The 21,339-nt window shown below is 41.2% G+C and overlaps 1 protein-coding gene across 3 annotated transcripts in view; it reads left to right on the plus strand.

Moving 5' to 3' along the window:
• Positions 1 to 20,824, plus strand: part of CABIN1 (calcineurin binding protein 1) — a 106,768-nt gene extending 85,944 nt beyond the window's left edge. For 2 of the 3 annotated variants that reach the window (XM_066200163.1, XM_066200164.1), the window contains exons 35-38: positions 5,238 to 5,529; positions 16,729 to 16,893; positions 18,681 to 18,907; positions 19,397 to 20,824. In XM_066200163.1, coding sequence (XP_066056260.1) covers positions 5,238 to 5,529; positions 16,729 to 16,893; positions 18,681 to 18,907; positions 19,397 to 19,540 — 828 coding nt within the window. In that variant the 3' untranslated portion in view covers positions 19,541 to 20,824. The remainder of the gene's footprint in view (positions 1 to 5,237; positions 5,530 to 16,728; positions 16,894 to 18,680; positions 18,908 to 19,396) is intronic. The other variant, XM_066200165.1, reaches the window with a different exon arrangement.
• Positions 20,825 to 21,339: the final 515 nt, after the last annotated feature.

A 21,339-nucleotide genomic window follows, 5' to 3' on the forward strand; every position in this document is an offset into this window, starting at 1 on the left:
GCGTTTTCTTCTCGAATTCTCACATTAAAAAACCCCCACAAAGCAACAAACCACCAAGCTGTTCTCTTCAGGAAACTGCTAAAAGCCTTCTGTAAAGGCACTTTGCTGGGAATGGGGAGGAGATTAGGAGAATATTAAATAATTAGAAAATAATCATCTTCTACCTCATGTGTTTTCTCCCCCTTTTTGTTCCACCCACATGCTGCTAATTTTCATCTTTTCTTCCTGCACATCAAGACGTCAGAGACTGCTTACAGAAAAAGTTGTTTTTCCTGAGTTGTCTGTATGCTTTATTAATGCAGCAAGGATGACAAGAAAGGAGGGGGAAGGAGGAGGTGGGGATGGGGGGGACAAAAGGACGAGCTCTTTCATGGTCTCCTACCAAAGGGTGACCATTTTGTTCACTGTTGCATTTGCCAGTTGCCATGGCATCCCCCTCTCACTCTATCCTGGAGGTGTATTCTTGATATAATTAACAGCTCTCCTCCTTCTGTCTCCTGCAGAAAGCAATCATTAAGTGAACATGAAGGAAAGAAAAGACACTTTTTGTCTTTTACTTTGTATATTAATGTTTTTCACCCTGCTCCCTGGTCTCTCTTGGTCCAATAATGATGTTTTTGTGGCTGGAAGTGTTGCTGCAGTATGGCTGCCTGTGTAGAGCAGGACATTTGTGTTAATGGGGGATTTCGTTAGGCTAGAGTTCAACCATGTGTATGTAAACCTTTCTTATTTTCTATATATAAACTGGTCTTGAGAAATACAAGCTTCTGCAGAATCTTGGTCATGGATATTGGTGGTATTTCTGGTGCACCTAGAAGAAAACTTCCAAATGAGATTTCTTTCAAATGCTGCTGTAGAGAGCTTGATGGGGAAAAAAAAAGAATGGATAGGCATAATTCAGCTAAAGCACAGTATTGAGCAGGAGTTGGAATGGTGATACTGTGGAATGTGGCCAGCATATTGTTCAGGCAGTTTGTGTGACAGCTTCAGGCTTTGTGGGGATGTGCTGGTGTCCTTCTGAAAAGGCACACCTTTGTGTGAGGGGGGTTCTGACTTCAGTCCCACTAGAGTGCTAAACTCGGGCATGGGAGTAATTGGGAAAAAAAGAAAAAGTCACAAGAAAATGTTATGTAACAGTTGCAGTTCCAGCATCTTTCATTAGGAAACTTTTCTTGGGAAAACTGTCACTTTCCCTTTCTTCGGAACATTTGGTTGGTAATTTTTCCCACAGCCACAGAGCACTGAGCACTCCCAAAAGCAGGAGCGGGAAGGTTCCTGTAGGATTGCTTTGTTTTTCAAAATGTGTTTTGAAAAAAACAGTGAGTATGGTAAAAATAAACCCTTGGTCAGGTTCTTTGGTTTATGATTGCTACAAAGGAAAATTTTTCTCATGTTTTATCTTAATGCTGGATTTCTTTTAGCTGCTGCTGAAGGGCCTCACTGGGAAACTGTAGGAAGCTATTTTTTCCAGTAACATCTGTGAAAAAAAATCTGCACTTTTGCTGATAATTTTATTGGTGGAAGGCTGCCCCAGTGCTGGATTTCCAGCATTTTCCTTACTTGTTTTTACATCAGCTTTCAGCATGGCAAGGGTTTGTCCATCACATCTGTGAAGCTGAATGAACTCTTTGAGGAGCGTGCTGAAATAGTCAAGGTTCTAACAAATAAAGAGTCTGATTTTGTAGCCCAAGTCAGAAATAGTCGCAATTCGCACAGACGTCCATCCTAATTATTCATTTAAATTTACAGCTTTATACATTGTTCAGAATGAAAGCCAGTTTTTGCTAAGTTTTTTTACAGAAGAGAAATAAGATAGTGGGCTCTTTATGGAACCAGTAGATCATCCATGCTGCCTCATTTGGATATTAATAATAAGCCTCCAATATTTCTTCTGTCCACTTTGATATCGTAGTCAATACAAAAGCAGTACTGCATACCCTTCAGTACCTCTTTTTTTATCTAGAAGGAAGTCCAGTCTTGACTAGAGGAACCTGTAATTGCAATGAAAGGCAGGAAGAAGTCAGATAAAAGAGTTTTTTCTTAATTCAGTTATATTCACATGTTCTGTAAGTAATATTAAATGTAAGACAATATTCATTTCCTCTTGGTGACTAAAGCCACTTTGTAACAGTGGTGGTAGCAGAGGCACTGAGTGTGGTGAGATGGATTGGGAGGGGAAAAGGAGAAGTTCAGACTGAGTCAGAACTGAGTTTTGGCTTAGTACCACAGCAAAGTGAAAACTAAAGAATAATCCTCTGATGAGAAACCACATAAAACACTGCTAAAGGTTTGTCACTGCCTCTCAATTTCCTACTGTCTGTCTGTGGAAAGCGGTCTTTATCATGCCTTACTGTTGGTTTAGCCGTAGAGATAGAAGAACATAAAAGGCCTCTGGTAAATCCCAGACTCGCTGTAGTGAGTTTTTCTGGGTTTATTTCCCAGCTGGGTGTTGTGAGGTCCTGTGTTTTCCTGGAGATCTGCAGGATGATGAGATGTGGCCCCAGAAGTTCTGAGCAGTGTAGTTAGTGACATTCCCTGAGCTGGCTCTTGTGAGTAGCATCACTTACTGATCAGAGGGGCTGGAATTCTTGCCCCTACACTAAACCCAGAATCTTTGAAAGAGCATGTGCCTCACTGCAGTGTTCATTTTAGCTTTGTGCTTACAGCTTTTGGATGGTCTTCAGTTTCTGAGTGCAGTAAAAATACATGAAGCAGGTTTAAATCCCTTTTCTTAAGGCTCTGTGAGTTGCAGAATGCACAGTAGCCAACAATGGGGTTTTTAATGCTTGGCTCTGATTTTAAAGAAAGCTTTCTCCTTTTTCTTCCTTCTCCACCCCCTCTTTTGAGAAAACAAAGTCAGTGTGACATTTTTGTATTTTTCCTCCCAAAGTCTTTGTTTCATTGGATTGAAAAGAACCTGTCTGTTTACAGCAGCCTGAGACAACTCTTCACCAGGTCACATCTGGAAAGTTCCCTTTAAAGTATAAACACAATAATCTTTGTGTTGCTTTCTTTTGTATAAGGCTGCATTTTTTTGACTGCACGTTAGAATTTTTGGTCATGGTTTTCCTGAGTCAGAAACATCGTGTTAGTTTCAGCTTTATTCTTTTTTGTAAATAAAATGTTTCAGTTCTCTGGAAAAAGAGCTGGGATATTTCGTCCTGGTGAGGAGAAGAATAATGGTGGATAAGATTATGGAATTGTGATCTTCAGCAGAAAGGAAGGAACCAGACAAGAGGCACCATTTAAAGTTGCAGCAAGAGAAATTTGGATGAAGTGGTTGGAAATAAATGTTCACTGGGAAGGTGGTAAAACACTAGAAAGGGGCCTGGAGGGGCTCTTGAATCTCCTTCCTTGGCAGTATTTGGACTGGGCTGGCCCTGGGCCCCCAGTAAACTGATGGAGCTGGGAAGTCAGCTCTGCTTCGAGCAGGAACTTGGACTGGAGACCTCCAGAGGTCCCTTCCAGCAGCAATTATTCCATGGGGGTTGCACTCTCTAATACTTTCTTGTCTGAATACCATCCAAATTCTGCTGAGTTACTTTCCAAATGTCCTCTTCCTGGCTCTGCAAATAGCTGTGCATTTTTGTAGAAATCCAGTTTGAGGTGCAGATCCATTTTTAACGTGGATGTACCTAAGTTGTACCTTCGTGTGTTTCTCCAGAAAAAAAGATTTGGATACAATACAAGCGCAGAAATGTCAGGTTCTACATCATCCATTATGCAAGTTAATGAAGTGCATGGGTGTGAAGGGCTTTCCCTTTAAATCACAGCTGAAAACATTTCCTCAAGTGATCTCACTTCTGGCTTAAGGCTTTCTTCTGCAGTTTAATTTCCCTCAGGTTTGTGTGATCCCATTTGTGTGTTGAGACCTTTAGTTTTGGACCTGATGCTTTAAGCATCAGAAACTTGCTGCTTTCAGATGCAGGATTGACCTTTTTTTGATCCAGTGTGGTAATTGTTGTGAATATGGCTGCTGTACTTTTTTTCTCTTGTGTACACATAGAATCTTGCAGGTTTTAATTGTATGCTTTTTAGAGATTGATTAATCAAGTTCAGGAACTTCAAAAATACATTCTGCCAATTATTTTTTTTTAATGTACTTGTGTGCTGTCTACCTTTGAATTTTAAGTATGCATTTTCTCCACCTGAAAGTTCCTCTGTTCTCTCAGTGAAATTCTACTGACTTTTCTGCCTTTGTAATCAATCTTCGGTCATTTAGGACATTAGGGTCCAATTTGATTTTACATTTGGCAGCTGAACCCTGTTTCTGTTTCAGACATTCTTACTCTTACCACCATGGTTGAAATGAGGGTTTTTTTCCTTGGTAGAGGTATGAGACAAACAATTAAACATCTGAGAATTCTATCTAACTGCATCTTTTATGGTCCAATAAATCTCTATTAAATGAAGACTGTAAAGAGTGTAAAATAAATGCTTTCTGTGGTCTCACAAGCGAGAATACTTTATTTGATTACTGATAGGAGTTATAGAGAAGATGTTCGTTTTACGGGTACTTTTATTCCCTTCTTTGGTGAATTTATGTCCCACTTCTACCTTCTGTCTATATAATAAATGGCTCTGCATGAAATTTTTAGCACTGGCTTTGGAGAAGAGCGTTAGTCTTGGTGCCTCTCTTACTTGTGCACAGGCAGCAGATCTTCCCAAGCCTGTTTCAACTGGACCTCTGTGTTACTCACTTCTGCAGTTGTCAGGAATTTATGATTTGGAGTTATGGTGATCTCTTCTTTCTCAAGTGAATACATTTTTCTATTTTCTCCATTTCTTCTCACACTATTCACTAAGAATTATTTCTTGTGATAATTTGCAAAGTCTCTTTAAAGCGTTGCAGATCTGTTTGTTCAGGTCAAGTACTTGTCAACGTGTTTTTAAATGAAATAAATATGTTTCTGTTTCCAGGAGATTGTAACTCATGCTTAATTACAGAGTTCAGGAAAGTATGTTATGTTGTGAGGGATGTGTTAAATTAAACTTTGTAAATGTGAATAAGTGTTCAAGTGCTAGTTTGATAAATAGACCATAAAGGACAGGAAAATAATCCATAAAGGAGAAAAGATTTCTTTAGAATAGTGATTGAATCACTGTTATATTGTATTCACTTAAAAGAGAGTGTTTGGTGTGTATAAAATGTGCTGCTTGCAGCACTCACTGGAGCAGGTAGCACGGAGTCAGTGACATGCAGACATCTTCTCACCGCTGCCCCTTGTTTTGTGCAGTCCACAGGAGAAGCGCCCACAACCCCAAAGCACACGAAGGACAACCGAGAGAGCTTCTTCCCAGTAGCACCAGCCACACTGCATCCCACCCCAGTGAATCCAGACACTGTGACTCCTGAAAACCTCCTGAGACTGAACGATCTGCATTCCAAATCCAAACCAGCCTCTTCTTCCTCCTCCTCCTCCTCCTCGGCGTCCTCGGTGCCGCCCTCGCAGGAGCCGCAGCGGGACCCGGAGCAGCCCCGGGGCCAGAGCACAGAGGCTGCCCCCAGCATGGGAGATGCTGCTCAGGGTAAGTCCCAGCCAGGGAGAGCCTTCTGGCCCCTCTCTTCAGTTTCCACATGGTGATTTAGTGCCTCAGTTCTGGTTCTGGCCCGTTTTCTGATCGCTACACCACGTTCAAAAGGCTGCACAGAGTTTTGGCTTGGTCCTGAAGTGGGTGCATCTGCATAATCAATACATACTTTAATTTGTAGGATAGATTAAAAGAGTGACCACTCTATGTAACTTACATGTGAAATCATGAAATAGCAGCCTGATGCTAGTCATCTCTGTAAGAGAATCAAAGTCTTCGGCAGCATTAAAAGTAAAATTATTTTGTTTTCTTCAATGAGTTGAGGATCCAGCTCTTTTAACGTTTTAAAAGATTTAAGGTATTTTTAAAGTGATTACAATTAAAATAAACTGGTGAGCAGCCTACATCTGTCTTAGAAGTGCTTGATTAGCATAATTAGCTGCACAGCTCACTGCCCAGCATATGTGAGTGTGGAGATTGATAACATTGATGAGCAAGATTCTATGTGGTCTAGAAAGTTAGCTTATCATCACTATTAGGTTTTACATTTCAGAAAAGAAGCATCTGACAGGACCAGCATGTTGGAATGTGTTATTTATTGCCCTGGTGTGGTTACGTGCCAGGTTAGAGCACAGGAAAGGATTGAAGAAACCAAACAAATGTTATTTATTCTGTAGCATGATTGTGTGATTTGTTTATGACTGTATTATGTAATTGGTCCTATACAGTTTTCTAGATGAGGAAGGAATAAATGAGAATGCTGTCATTTGCTTTACTGCTGTCATGGCAGGCTGGCTCGTTAGCAGCTGAAAATTCACTGTGCTGGGCAATACTGATCCACTTTAGGGAGTGAAGATTAGACCCCGTTTCAGACTTGCCTTGGGTCCCAAGGAGGTGGTTGGGAATATTTGTGGGACACTGTGCGTGTTAAGGTGGCACAGCACCTGCCATAGCCTGTACTTTCTTGCAACTTTAGCAGAAACACTGTCTGAAAAAGCATCTGCTGCAGCCTGTGCTCACTCCATCTGTTCACAAGCCTGGGCCCAGCACTACTCACAAAATTCCTTAGACAAGTCAAGGGAGCCCAGATAAAGCTATGAATGAACCACAGAGAGAACAGGTATTGTGGAAAATGGTGCGTGAAGATACAGTGGTAATAGTGCCCAGTTTTGTGAGACAGGATGTTTTCTTAGTTTGGAATTGTGACTTCATAAAGTTTTTGTCTTTATACTTCTGGTATATCATTTCTTTCCTTTATGTAATCAGCCTTAGTGTTTGAATGCATGCAGTCTGAATTCATCAGCACTGAAGAGCAAGTTAGGGAGAAATAGGTTTTCCCAGTTTGCTAATCTCTGAGTACAGAACAAAACTGAAATTTAACATCTAGTATCAGCAGTTGTATTGTCTAATTTTCATTTTTCACAATTCCAGGGAGAGGTTGTCTTAGGAAGGGAAAAGAGAAAAGGGGAGTGCTGAGGAAGGAATGGCTTAGTCTGTGTGTAAATTGCATTTGTTTCTGTCCTTGGGAAGCAAAAGAATGGAGTTGCCTGGTGTCATAAGATGTCTTGTCTGGCTTGCTCAGCAGGGAGTAATTTGAGTTTGTGCCTAGACAACAGGGGAGGAAAAAGTGAATCCTCTGTGAAGCTGTTATGTACTTACTAAGGAGACTGGTGTAGGAATGACAATGCTGATAAGAACCCGGGCATTCTTCTGGTTTTCAAACAGAACTCAAGAGCATTTCTGATGTGCTTTCATCTCTGCCATTCCCCAGGCCACGTTGCAGTGATTGGAACATTTATTTGAATCTTTTGACTTTCTGGGCTTTGTTAAAGTTGTAGAGTGAGATATTGTTCGTTCTGCTTTGATGTTTTTTTATACATCATCTTGGTTGTGGGAGATGGAAGGGTTAGCTGCCAGAATTACACCCCTGAAAATGAAGATCAAGAGGCTCTCTCTCCAAAGCTCAGTGCTGAATGCACGTGTTGTATTTGGCTCTCAGCCCTACCTGACAGGTCATTTCTCTAGCTGAGAGACACCAGTTACTGCTGTGTCCTTTCTTCTTCTTTTCTTTTTAATTCTCCTACCTTTGCATCCACCTCCTCTAAAAAGAATTATTTAGAATTCTGCTACAACCCTTTTTCATCTGCCTTCCATTAGTTCTGTTTGGGTAAAAACTCCTCCCATTTCTAGAGTAAACTGTTCTCAACTTTTTTGTCTCATCACCTCTGCCTGTACCTACTTATTCATGTGGAGGTATTACACATCAGGGAGTATTAGCTGCTCTCATTTTCTCTGATTTCCCAGAAAAAGGATTTGTTTTTCCAAGCACTGTTGATGCTGTGCCACTGATTTCTGATGTAAATATTTTCCTGAGATTTTGTCGAGTGCATGACTAACTGGTACAGCGTGATGGAGTCCAGCAGCAGAGGGATGATGGTGGCAGTTTCAGCAGGACACCTTCCTGCATTTGGGTATAAATGTGCTTGGGACTCTTAGCCTTCCTAGCTCAGCCTAACATTTCTCTGGGGAAGCCAAAATAGGACAATTAAGGCAAACTCTCTCCAGCCTGTCACACTGTTCCAGTATTACATGGTTCTAAATTGCTGAAAAATCTTGACATTTTCTTCTTCACTGTCCTTGTTGCAATAATGATTTTTATGAGGAATGAACAGGAAAACATTCACATTTGAGTTCTGACACCAAGAGAAGGTTTTCATATCTGGAAATTTAAAGTTCTGTGTTTTGCTTAAAGCCAGCTATTTACCAAGTTGGAATATAAAATCCAAGTAAAAGATTCCCCACTGTTAATTTTTATCCATTTAAGGTCTAAGCAGTTCAATATGAAAGCAAGGTCATGATAAAGCTGTCCAAACCTAGAAATTTAAAGCTAAGGAAGACAATTCTTTGTGTTGTGCAGGGAAGTGGCACTCCATAAGGCATGGGAATATCCTGCTGTAATTTCAGATGTTTGTGAAATGGGCACAACAGGGGAAGTGGAGGTGTAAGTATAGCTCAACCTGTAGAACTTTGAGAGTTTCAGAAGCACAAGAAGTAAATACAGGTGAGGACAGTTGCATGGAAAGATGAGCAAACTATTGCATAGAGAGCAATGACGTTATTAAATTGTTTAAGTGTGTGCAGGCAGCAGCAGAATCCTTGAAAGGCAAATGTTCCAGTTAAAGAGGGTTTTGAAGTGGGAAATCCTGAGATGCTTTTAGTTGTAAGGGGCATCTTTCTCCAGAAGCCTGCAACTTAGTTTATTTTAGCAACTGATACACGACTTCAGGTTGATGGTGTATTCTTAGAAGACTGAAGAGACTGAATGTTTTCCTAAGGCATCACTACAGAGAATGTAAACCATCATTTTGCATTGACAGCATCTCTCTGTATTAAAACAGCGCATGGCACAAGGGCCCACCTCAATTCCTTGCAGTTTCTAGATGCCCAGACATCAGTGGGCATCCATAATTCCTGAGTGAAATAATGGAGATTGTACTTTGCCATCATGAGCTGAGCTTTACCACATGCTGATCTCAGTGGCTCCTCAGTTTGCTTGTCACGAATTTCCAAAGACAAACAGAGATTTTAAGAGCCTGTAGTTCAGTGTTTTGACAACTTTCTTCTTCCACAAAAGTATTTGGCCCTATTGGCCATTCCTTACTTTAACAATGCATTTCAATTCAAATTTTCAGGTATTTTTTAAATGACTCTAAGTAGTAACATTCAACCCTCTTAATTGCAGTCAGTGTCTTACCTTCTTTTTTCTGTTGAATTCAAAATTGTGCTGTCGAGCACAGAGTTGTTCTCAACAGATGACTCAAAAAAAGAAGAAACAGAAAAAGTTAAGCAGGCCAAGGATCTGTGGCCTCATGTGAGCTGCCTTCATATTGCAGTTACCTGGCCTGAAGCTTCTCTCTTAAATGCGTGTGTTCTTCTACTCTGCTTGTGTGCATCTTACTTTTCACTACTGTCTCCTCAATTTCCAGGGCTGAAAACTGGAAAAACTGAAAACTTGTTGTGGTTTTTGAAAGCTGTCTTCCTCAGTTCCCAAGGCTGGATTTCTCCTTGGCTTTCAAACCTCTCCTTTAAACGCTGGTAGCCCCACCCCATGGGTGCTGGCCTGGGCTGGAAGCCCCAGCTCACCTGCTGGTGACTGAGGAGTCACCCGTGGGAGTCAGCCAGGCTTCCTCCAGGGACCTCTGCACGGGCTCTCTCTGATCTCTTGCTGCTTCAGCCTCCTTGGCATGGGTGTTCTCACTTCCCCTTGTCTGATCCATGCTTTTCATGAAGCTTTTTATTTTTTCACAATGGGTGCACTCTGAGAGCAACTTGACTGCTGAATGTCAGCAGGGGTTTCCTGTTTGTGAATGACTTCTTAATTCCCTTTTGCAGTGCTCAGACAGTACCAGTCAGTCATGGCTCTTCCTCTTCCCTTTGTGAAAGTGTGCTGAATTGCCTCCTGTCGAAACAAACTCATTCCAGAAGAATTCTTCAGTACACTTAATGTCTGTGTCTGATATCTACACTTCAGATTCTATAAGTTTTATTTACTCAATCCAGTGTAGTGCAGAAAATCTTTTGACATTAAAACTGTCCTAATTTTTATGTACCTATGTTGGATCAGTAAGAACAAAGCGGGCAGGGGCAGCAGCTGCCCAGCAGGGGCAGGTGAGGTGATGGTCTGGAGCCAGGGTTTAGTGCACTCAGGGCGGGTCTGTGCTCCAGGAGGCTCTCTAGCCCTGAGCACTCTTAGATCTCCCTGAAAATCCTGGGGAGTCATTGCCCTGTGGATGTCTTGCACTACTGAAACACTTTTTTTTTTGGATTTTTGTAAAGGAACATGGTAGCAATGCTGTATGGCTACAATATAGTTCAGTTTCAATAGTTTTAGATTGCTGTCAGCAGCATAAAATTTACATATATTCCTGCACAAAGGCAGACTGAAGAGAGATGTAGTTATAAGTCCTCTGCACAGGTATTGTGTTGCTTACAAAGTACCTAGAAAATTGTGGGGTGTCATTACATTCACTTAAGAGATTTTTCTGCCAGCTGCTTTGCTAATTTCCTTGTGCTTAGTTGGCTGTCAGGGCAAAGGAGGCTGAATATTGATGGCAAAGGAAAGGTCTTGCAGCTTTTGTTAGGTAACTCAGAGAAATTTCAGAAGCAGGAGACTGCAAAGGACTGTTCCTGTCCGCAGGTGCTGCTGTGATGCTCCCCAGATGATGTGTCCTTGCTGAGTCAGATATTAAACAAATATCAATTAACTGTGTTTTGAAAATGCCGTTTGAAAGTTCATGTAATTGAATATCAAACTGTTGTCTTTTTGATCTGGGGCCATTGTTTGTTCTTTTAAATTGAAGTTTTGTTTAAAAAAAAGAAAAGTTGGGATTGAACTTCGGGGTTTTTCTTTACCCGTGTGCATGTCAGGTTTCTGCACCTCTAGGGCAGCTGGTGGTGGCAGGAAATGGTTTTGGACACAGGAATTCCACTGTCTCTGCTGTTAGACTGGCCCAGCATGGCTGTTAGAGGGCTCTGGGAGTTAGTATGGGCCAGGGACTATTTCCAGGAAGCATTATTAAAGCAGCCACCCATTTTAAATGTTAGTCTCGGTAATGTTCTGTGACAGCTGACCTCAGCATCAGGAAGAGTTTTGGGGTATGTCTCATTTGGTTGTACGGTACACTCTCCCTGCTCAGGACCTAGTGATAAATATAGCACTGTGCTGTGCTATTGCACTGCAAACTCCTGGTCACCAGACTGCTTGTATTTCTTTTATTTCAGGGGGCAATGGAACTTGTGTTCTGCAGCTTTTCGCCTCCAAAATTACTCCGATGCCTAATTTTTAACATCCGACTTGGTGTGTCAGCTTTGAATGTAATTTCCTGCATTTGGCATTTCAAGTCAAATACTTCTTTCTACAGCTATATGCACTAAAAGCACTTGGCAGTGCTTTTTTAGAAGTAAATTTCATGGCAGGATATTTGGAATGAGTTTAGAGAAAGCAGGGCTACCAAGTGTTTCTGCCACGTCCTATGATGAGCTAGGTAGCCTCTCTGTCTGCTGTGCTGTGGTACCTCGTGGTGGAGGCTCTGCTGTTTCTGTGTTTCAGCATCCTTAACTCTCTTCAGCTGAGCAAACCTGTGTTCCAGTGCAGTCTTTCTGCTGACTTAGTAGCACAGCTCACAAGGAAACTCTGAGCTCCTTCAAATTCAGGCTTTCCATGGCCTTTGCAACTGCTGCGTGGGGAAAAAAGCTGTATTAATTCCCAGCACACTGGAGAGCAAGGCAGATGGAATAGAGAAAACGAATTGTTTTCACATTAGTATTATTCCTTGGAAATGTGGTAAGATATTTCCTCCACTATGTCAGGGAGCAAAGGATCAGACCCGTTTCCATTGGGTGGAAAAAAAAAGAGTCTCTGCCTTGTACAGTGAATTGTGAACAACTGTGTGTGCTGTGGGTGGCCACTAGTGCAGAGTAAACCAGTTGTTACTGGGAGTAGGAAGAGAAGTGTTTCCTAGAGTCTGGAGGCACACAGAATTCAATCCTTAGTCTTTTGAAGTGGTTGGAAGGCAAGGTAGTACAAATCAGTTAAATCCTACTGATGTATTCTCAGGTTTTTTTGTCTTGACACACAGAACTGCTGGGGGGAAGGTATTTTGCAGAGGCATGAAGGCAAGTGGTGCAAGTGCTTTATTTAAGCACTTGAGGTTGTTGTCCGTTCACTTCTTGCATTTTCTTTTGAAATGGTGTTAATATTTTGTCCTGGAGTTCAAAGCTCAGCTCCTTCTTCTTTCCGACAATGAAATGGTGCTTTGTGCATGCACTCTGTGTTGCCTAGATTCTTTAACTTATCTGTGCTGTAATACTTCAAACTGCTTCTGTTAGAAACTGGAAAATGGTTTTATCCAGGTGCTAGTCACATTTTCTGGGCTTGTCTTTCTGTCGTAATGCAAGAGGTTTAGTGCATGACTAAAGAATTTTTCGAAACTCCATGCAAAATGTTTTATAACACTAATGTTAATGCCTCATACCTGACAGCATGATGAAATCAAATTCTGAAGTGTTCAGTGCAGAGGGACCAGAGCAGCTGCTCACTGGTTACAGTAGTACTGCTTTTAAACTTTCTCCACATCTCCAAATTGCCGAGTGATTATTTTTGCCCGTGTTATTTTTGATTTTTTTTTTTTTTTTTTTTTTAATGTACATCAGAATAGCAAAGTGAGCGGTCTCGGTATAAAAACGCTCGCAGGGTTGTATAATCTTTGTGTTTATGGTGTGTGGATAAATGCATGTAGTGCATTCTGTGTATGAAGAGCTGGGGAGAGGATATTAACTGTGATGAAGTCATGAACCCAGGCGCCCGCTATAGGCATCTGCAAACACTGGTTACCCTGGCAACAAGTGGGAAGAGGTTGGAGAGGAAAGCTGGAGTAGGTTGTTGCATTGAATTGTTGTCAGCTTGTTTCTTCCTCACTAAAGCAGGGAGATGTTGAAAGGTATGATGTCCCTCTTTCTATGTCGTGTACTATTTTATATGTATTTAGGCAGTTGTTGGGAAAGGGAAGGCTAAAAAAAAAAAATCCTTGTAATTCAGCTCGATTGGAGAGGAACTTTTCTGTATCAATAGTGACGTGCATTGCAAATCTGTGCTTTTCTCTGTGTGCTTAATTTGTGTGTTGTGTTGTGAGAGTGCTAAATGGGTCTCCAGAGTACAGTGCCTGCCCCATCCTCAGCCTGGGGACAAGTGTCTCTTGCATATTATGTCTTCAGAAACTGGGTTTATTTTAAACTGGGTTTGTTGTAGAGCTAATGTTTGAAAACCTGCCAAGACAGTACAAGTGCTGGGTAGTACCAAAAGATTTATTAACTGATATTAAATCTGAGCTTCTGAGCACCTTCAGAATGTGCTGCACTTACATTCTGGTGTTCTTGCACTCGTGCAGAATATTGTGGCTCAGGAGTTAGTGGAGTCTTTACCTCCCTGGGGAAAGTTTTTATTAGAAGAACTAGGACATTATGTTCAGGGCTTTAACAGCATCTTCCTCAAAACAAATATTAAAATATTCTCTTCAGAAATCCGTTTTAGATAAATAATGAGGAGATCCAACTGTATATTTCTCTTTGATTGTCCTTCCTTGTTTTGACCTTTTTGTCTGTAATGAAAAAAGAACAAATATCTCTGCAATGTATTAAAGTATAAATTATGATATGTACACTGAAACAACCAATTCTTGTTATTTTCAAGAAGTCTAAAAAATATTTTGTTTATTTACTTTATTTTTAACTTGGTCACTTGAGTGGCACTGTTTCTATTTAAATTAAAATTATAATTGCAGAGTCCTGAAAGAATAAAGTGTATGACCCAGTCAGGGAATAGAATTCTGTGACTGTATTGAACATCTCTGACAGCAAGGGATTGATTAACAGACAGTGGTTCTTGATTTCTATTGTACTCAAAGGCACATTCTAATAGAATATTAACAAATATTATTTCCAGAAGTGCAGTGATAGAAATACACAGTGTGCCAGACTCCTGCCCTTTCATTTCCATTCACTTCTACGTTAAAAATTGCTGTCAGTTATTTTATTCAAATTTAAATCTAATTTTACTGTACTGTAAAACTGCATCTTCAAAACTTGAAAAAATATATTCTGGAAGATGGAGATGTGTCTGAGGATGCTGATTGCTCTTGAGGGAACACAGACTGATACCAGTCTTGTAGCATCTTCCTAGAATTAGGCTGCTCAAAAGAGCTTTTGTCAGTGGGCCATAATTTAGTTAAAATAAAGTACAGCAAATCAGTTTAAGCAATGATATATCTTATAATTAAACAAATATTGTAATCAGCATAAGAAGTAGAGTTTTGTCATTAAATAATAATGCAAATCAGAGCTCTTACTCTGTATTGTGAGCTAATAAGTCCCTAATGTAGTTAAGTAGTAGAGTAGGTACAAAACTCTCAGTTAGCACTATAGTTGAGGCTGTAGGATTTGCAGTTTATTTGTATATAGTTTTGCAGCTGCTAAGTTAATTACTGGTTTGTATTCTGGGTTAATAACTGGATAAGAAAGGTTCTGTTAGTACTTACCCTGGGTGCTTAAGGCAGTGATTCTGGAGTGCTGGAGTAAGTTAAGAATGAGTTGACTTCTCCTCTGTCTTGTGGAGTAATCTGAAGCCATCATCATTTTCACCTCGCTTTTCTTCAGATGTTGTTGTGATGCGTGCTCCTGTCTTGGATCCAGTGCCTTGTAGCCATGTCAGTGTGGGAGTGCTCTGGGCTTGGGCTGCAGCAGTGTGATGGGAAGTGTGTGTGCTGCCCTGGGGCTGCTCCTGCAGGCTCTGCTCCTTGGGGGTTAAATCCCCTCTGCAAAGGGCAGGCAAGACCCAGGGATCCTTCAGCTCTCCTCTGCTTCCTCAGAAGGGGAACAATGCTTTGGGATTTTCCTACTCAAGATTCCTACAGTTAAGCGCTTCCTTCTGCGTTGTTTCTCAGCTGATTTGGTCTATTAATACATGTACAGATGCAAGAATTATTTTCCTATTTCCAGTGCTGTATTTTGAAGTATCCAGAAATGTGCAAGAGAGTGCTGAGAATGAGAACAGCATTCATCTGCATTAGACTGTTCCATTTTGTGCTTGATAGTGAGTGGAACATCTCAGAACAGGAGCTGCCTAGTGGGTGACCTTTCCTTTTTGGGAGCTATTGGACACTTTTCTACAAGCAATCTCATTTTTCCTAAGGCTTATATGAGCTTTCAGCTACAAGTCTAGATGATGGGGTTTTTTCTTTACCTATGAAAATTAGTGGATGAAAGAACAGCCTGCTTTCCTGAGCCTTTTTTCCTACAAGTTATTCAAGAACCATAGAAAAGATAACTCTGTTAAAAAGTTGCATCTTTCTGACTGTGTAGATCAGACTGTTAAGCTGTGATGTTTTCTGAAGCAGTTTCTGCAAGGGGAACTCTTGTACAGGAGAATATTACCATGGTAAATTCCGAGATCTTCTCTATATTGGTGGAGATGGAGAAGTGTTTTCAACACTTGAGGGGGTGGGAGCAGTTTTCCAATGAGGAAAAGTTAAAATATGTATTCCTTTTTAAGACGTTGCATGGTCAAAATCCCAAATTAATTTGGAGCATTGACATACAAAGAATTTTAGAGCAAGTGAGGCTGTGAATATCCACTGCATGTGCTGGTCCATGATAGCTGCTTGTGCACTCCTTAGCCTGTGGAAATATGAGGTGATTCAAATTAGACTAGGCAGCCCGTTGCTTTTGAAGAATGTCTTCATTTTTAAGAGAGAATAAGAGCTTGTTTGTGTGTCCATAGCCTTGAAAGGGTTGCTGCCCTGCCTCAGAAGGGCCCTGACAGCTCTTGGCAGTTCAGTGGAAATGACTCCTGGTATGTCCAACATGCACCTCCGTGTGTAAGAAAGCTCCTTTAACTCTGCATTAATTGAAAAGCAGGTGCAGCTGGGACATAATAACAAGACAATACAATAGTCTTATACAATATTACATACAATAATAATGATAATAATGATAATCCATGTGTACACCCACATGGATTCTGAGTTATAAACATCCCAGGTTCTAGAATAGCAGAAGGTGGGAATTTGAGGTTAATATATTTCGAGAGGTACAGTGGACATATCAGTGAAGAGTGGGCATTGAGTATCCCTTGATGTGGGTTTCGGGAGAAATGGATTCGGCCCTGTTATTCCATGTTGACAGTAATGGGTGTTCCTTGGCAGCGAGCTGTGCTCAGTGTAGCAGGTACCTGTGGCTGGAGATCAGAGAGGGACCCATCCATCACAGCTGGCCCTTCAGTGAGGGTGATGGATTTTGCTCTGCACGTGGCAGCTCTTCCTTCCAGCCCTCACAGCTCCAAAGGAAGTGCTCAGCTCTGTTTTTTGCAGAGATGACAAAATGTCAGACTCAAATTTTTTTTCCTTCACTTTTTAAATGACATTTAGCTTTTTTTTAAGAGTTGGAATTGATGGCATTAAGTATGAAAAAGTTGCTTTGGCCATCTTTGGCCAATATTTAATTTCACTCAGTCATGTTACGGTTTAGAAGTAGAGCAAGGGTTAAAAGGATTTTTCTACCTGTTGCTTAGACAGCAAAAGGATTGAGGCTCAGCAGAGAGATCAGGATGTCTCTTAATCTGTGAATTATATTTCATTACTAAAGAGGAAGAAGAGCTTGAAGTGCCTTTGGAGGGGCTTGGATTTCAGCAGCAGGAGTCACGGCTTTGTCAGCAGATGAAAATGGCTACTGTCGCACCATCGCCAGAGCCTGTTTGCTGGCAAGTGGAGCCCGTGCCCAGCACAAATTCGGGACATGTTTGTACCCCAGGTAGGAGCTTCCTGTGCTTCAGAGGATTCTGCGATGGGGTGGTGAGCTGTGCAGCAGGCTGTAGGCACTCACTGGTTGGGCAGGTGGGATTGACGTTCCTCAGGTTCTCTGCCTGCCTTCCAGTCAAGTATTGCGGAGTTTAGATGCATTCCTGGCAATGCCTGAATTTCCTGGGCAGGAGCCCTGCCATCCCTTGGTGGTGATTCTGTTTGGTGCATGTCTGGCATGCTAAATACCCATGGCAGCAAAGCCAAATAAAAAACCTCCAGTACCAGTTTTCGTGCAGTATAGTTTGTGCATCCTTTAAAGCAGAATTTTTCTTTTAATTGAAGTCTTATATGGGGCAGTATGAGAACACTTTGGATTACACTGTTGGGATATTTAGCAGAAGGAAATGGTTTTTCACAAAACTGACTCAGTCTGAGTAAACATAAAACCCAGCATTACAGCAGCTAATGTGTTCTATCCCTCCTCTGCCCTCTTCCCAAGAGAAGAAGTTGGTGTTTTAATTGAAGAAATGTAAAACCTGGTATTTCAGGCAGGCATAATCTAGATATTCGTGTTTGGGGTATCTTGTTTTTCCTTATTTGTGAGGCAGATTATCCTGTGTCTGATCACTGTCTGGAAGGATTGGCTGCCCATGGAGATGGGTCACTGACCTTGATGGAAAGCCATGCCTCATCTGTTGTGGCAGCTCTTACATTCCTGTGTGCCGTTGAGAACTGCAATTCAGTTTTACATCCCTTCGTAGTTTGTTCTGCTGCTGCCTGTTTCTCAGGGTAGCATTAGGAAACTGGCCTTGATTTTGCTGTGTGTAAGTGGCCATGTTGGCTCCCAATATCTGCCAGAGATGGATTTGACAATACTGAATCTGAAAAGATGTATATGAACACCTGTCATTATTACCAGACTGAGAAAGGCTCTGGTGTTTCCATTTACGCAGTTTCTTAAAAATAATTTTGACTCTGTGAAACAGCATTATTAGTAAGAAGTCTCTTTTAACAAATATTCAGCTTTTAACATCAGAGCATTGTCATCTACTGTTTATTGTGGTGTATACATAATTTTGTAATGTGATAGTGCCTAGGGAAGGGCTGGATCCTCCTTGTGAGATGTTCTCAATAAACACTCTGAGAAAGTTTGCATTGTAGAGGCCCCAAGCTGAGACCCTCGGGAAGGATGTGGAAGTGATGCTAACTAGTGTGGAGCCAGCGGCATGAGCACACCAAGGAGGGGTTTATGGCAGGGTTTGAACGGAGTAATGGAGAAGTTTTGACAAGTGTTACCATATATTTTCTCTAATTGTTGAGGGGTTGCTCTCTCAGTAATTAAAGAGACAACACTGTGGTGGAGGAAATGAAGACTCAGAAGTCAAGCTAAAGAGCTTTGTTTGTTGCATTGCAGGATGGAGAGACAGAGGGTGCAAAGATGATTGCATCTGACACAAGTGGAAGATGGTGTTTGTAGTAGATGGAGTTGGCCAGTGCTACACTACCCTGTGCTTGGTAGTTGTTGTGCTTGGTCAGGTTGAGTTTCTGCCATCCAGTAAGATATTTTTTAATTACTGCTGGTTTCTGCCATCCAGTAAGATATTTTTTAATTGCTGCTGGTTTCCAGTTGTCATTTTACAATCTTTTTTTCTGGTTCTAAGCTTTGGTTATTGCAAGGCTTGAAGAAAGGCCTTTTGAGCCAGCCTTACATCTAACAACGAACTCTTCCCTCTTCTTTGACATCTGAAATCCTAGATAACTTCCTAACATATTTTTTCCTTGCTGTTTTCTGTTTAGCCTCCAGTTCCAAGCCTGAACTCAGCTCCAGTTCACAGACTTTGGGAAGTCAGCAGAACAAGACAGATGGCACCCGAGTAAAAACTCGCATTCTGCCCAACATGCCAAAGCTTTTCATACCTTCATCTGTCACCAAATTTCCACCTGAGATCACTGTCACTCCACCCACTCCCACCCTCCTTTCTCCAAAGGGCAGCATTTCAGAAGAGACCAAGCAAAAATTAAAGGTAATAAAAGGGAACCAGTAATTTTTTAGATTATTGTTTTTATATCTTAATTCTCCCCTCAATAAAATACTCGTGTGAAAGAAGCGAAAGTTCATGTCCCCAGTTCATAACCAGAGGTAGATAAGTAGTGGAAGGAGGTGCTAGCTGTTACCTGCAGGAGCCAGTTCTTAAAGGTGAAATACTGGCTATGGGTGAAATGAGAGCTCTTCTAGTCCCTATCCCTTTCCTGAGGGATTTGGAAAAAATGACAAAAACGGCTGAGTGACCTAGTGCAGCCATTGCAGTTCTTAGATTAGTGGAAGCTACCAGAACATTAACTGTTGGGAAGCCTACTGGTAAATGTTATGTTGTTTTACGTTAGGATGACATCTTTTATCCACACAATTATTGAATGTGAAGGAATAGCAACCAGTGGGCTTTTGTCCCTGTGATCATGGGTTTATCCTGACTATTTAGCAATATATTCTCTCTCTCTCTTTTTGGGATCAGTCTGCTATTTTGTCTGCTCAGTCTGCAGCGAATGTAAAGAAGGAGAGCCTTTGTCAGCCAGCTTTGGAAATCTTAGAGACCTCAAGCCAGGAGTCCTCACTGGAAAGTGATACTGATGAAGATGATGACTACATGGACATATGAATGAATTCTGGCCATCATCAACACCAACCACATCACCACATTCTTCTTGTTGCCAGCATCTCTGGAAGTTGAAACATCTTCATTGGCATTACTCTCCATCTAATTGGCATCATTGTGTTCTTCACTTTCATTTCCTTTGTTATCACCACAACCACTTGTATTGCCTTCAGACTCTTGGCCATTCTCCCCATCATGGTGCTTGAAGGAAAGAATGAATGATTGTTCACCAGGCAGTTGGTTACTCTGGATCATGCTGTCACCAGGAACTTCAGTAAACACAAGGATGTTTTGAGCTGCAATTTATATCTCTCTACTGTTCCTGCTTCTCCAAACCAGAGCCTTGGGAGTTGCTCCGGTAGCTCTTTTCTATAGTGTTTTCTTCCTTTTAGTTGTCTTGTATTTTCCCCCTCTAGCTAAGTTTTTGTCCCAGTAATTCAGCAACCTGATGTCTGTCTAACCATGCCATGATTAATCCAACAGCTCTTTTTAAGGTGAATGAAGTAGGAAAAAATTGCTGAGCTGGTAGAGATTTTAATTGCATCGAGAAAATCTGTGGTTTTGTCATAGGGCAAGGAGGGTGAGCTGAGAGTCTGTCAGCTCCTGCACACTGCTGGGTGCTTTGTTGGAATTTGACTCTTTCAAATAGACAAAAGAAGCAGCTTTTCCAGGCAGACAGAGAGGGTGGTCTCCTGTTTGTGCTCATTTCACACCAATGTATGAGGTCCAGCAAAATTTATCTACCTGAATGTTGGCTTAAAGAACTGATCTTTCCGGAATTGTCTTACAGTCCTTTCTCTTCTAATGCCTTGGACAAGCATTTTGAATTGGGGGCTAGATGATATTTTTATGGTGGTATTGAAAAAAAAAAAAAAAAAAAACAAACTTGAAAGATTTCAGTACCATTTCAGTAATGTCTGTTTTTTACAGAATGACACGAAAAGGTGTTTTTTATCTATCTGCAGAGGGACTGCTCACAGTAATTTATATGAGAAAATAATGGTAACAAAAATCCTTTTTTTTTTTTTTCTACTGAATGTTAACTTTGTAAAATAATGAATGCAAACCATGCAAAAAAAAAAATACGTCACACACTATATATACACCCGCGTGCGCCCACACACATATATATATGTGTATGTACATATATATATGTCTGTATATGAAAACAGAAAATGCATACAGCTTGCAATGTCGGATTTCTTTGTGTTTGGGGGGTTGGTTTTCTGTAAAATGCAGAGCTTTGTATAAATTTTTGGGTTTCTTTTCTAATAAAGTTGAAATGCACTGTTGTCTCTGTTTGTTTGAGAAGGGCACAAGGCGCTGTGGTTCTGGAAAAAGAACTGCTTCTCTTCCCTTTTTTTTTTTTTTGGGTAACGAAAAAGGGGTTGGGGGGACTTGATGGGAAGCCCTTTATTTTCTGAGGACTGCCAGAGCTCTTGGGGAGGGTTTGGTGTGTGTGACCCAGAACCCGGTGTTGCCAAATTTGCCTGCAGCGGGTTCAGCTCCCCACGGAGACGTGAATTCTTTTTCACCCATCTTGGTGTCTTTGAAAGCTGATGAGCAACGTAAGGGGGAAGACACCGCATGGGGGACAGGATCACACAGAATATTTGGTTATACAGATTTGCACTTGATCCGTTATTACCGTGATTGATGTCATTGATAAGAATGATAAATGGACTGTGGGTAAAAAGAAGCTGCAGCAAATGTATTCCAAAGTTGTTCTCAAATTCTAGGGGGTTTGTTTTGCGGAAAATGTGGTTTACAAGGAAGTGAGCACATCCATTTTGGATGTGTCA

This window comes from Chamaea fasciata, unplaced genomic scaffold, assembly GCF_029207755.1.
Source record: "Chamaea fasciata isolate MVZ Bird 193981 ecotype frontalis unplaced genomic scaffold, bChaFas1.0.hap1 SCAF_18, whole genome shotgun sequence".
NCBI classification, from domain to species: domain Eukaryota; kingdom Metazoa; phylum Chordata; class Aves; order Passeriformes; family Sylviidae; genus Chamaea; species Chamaea fasciata.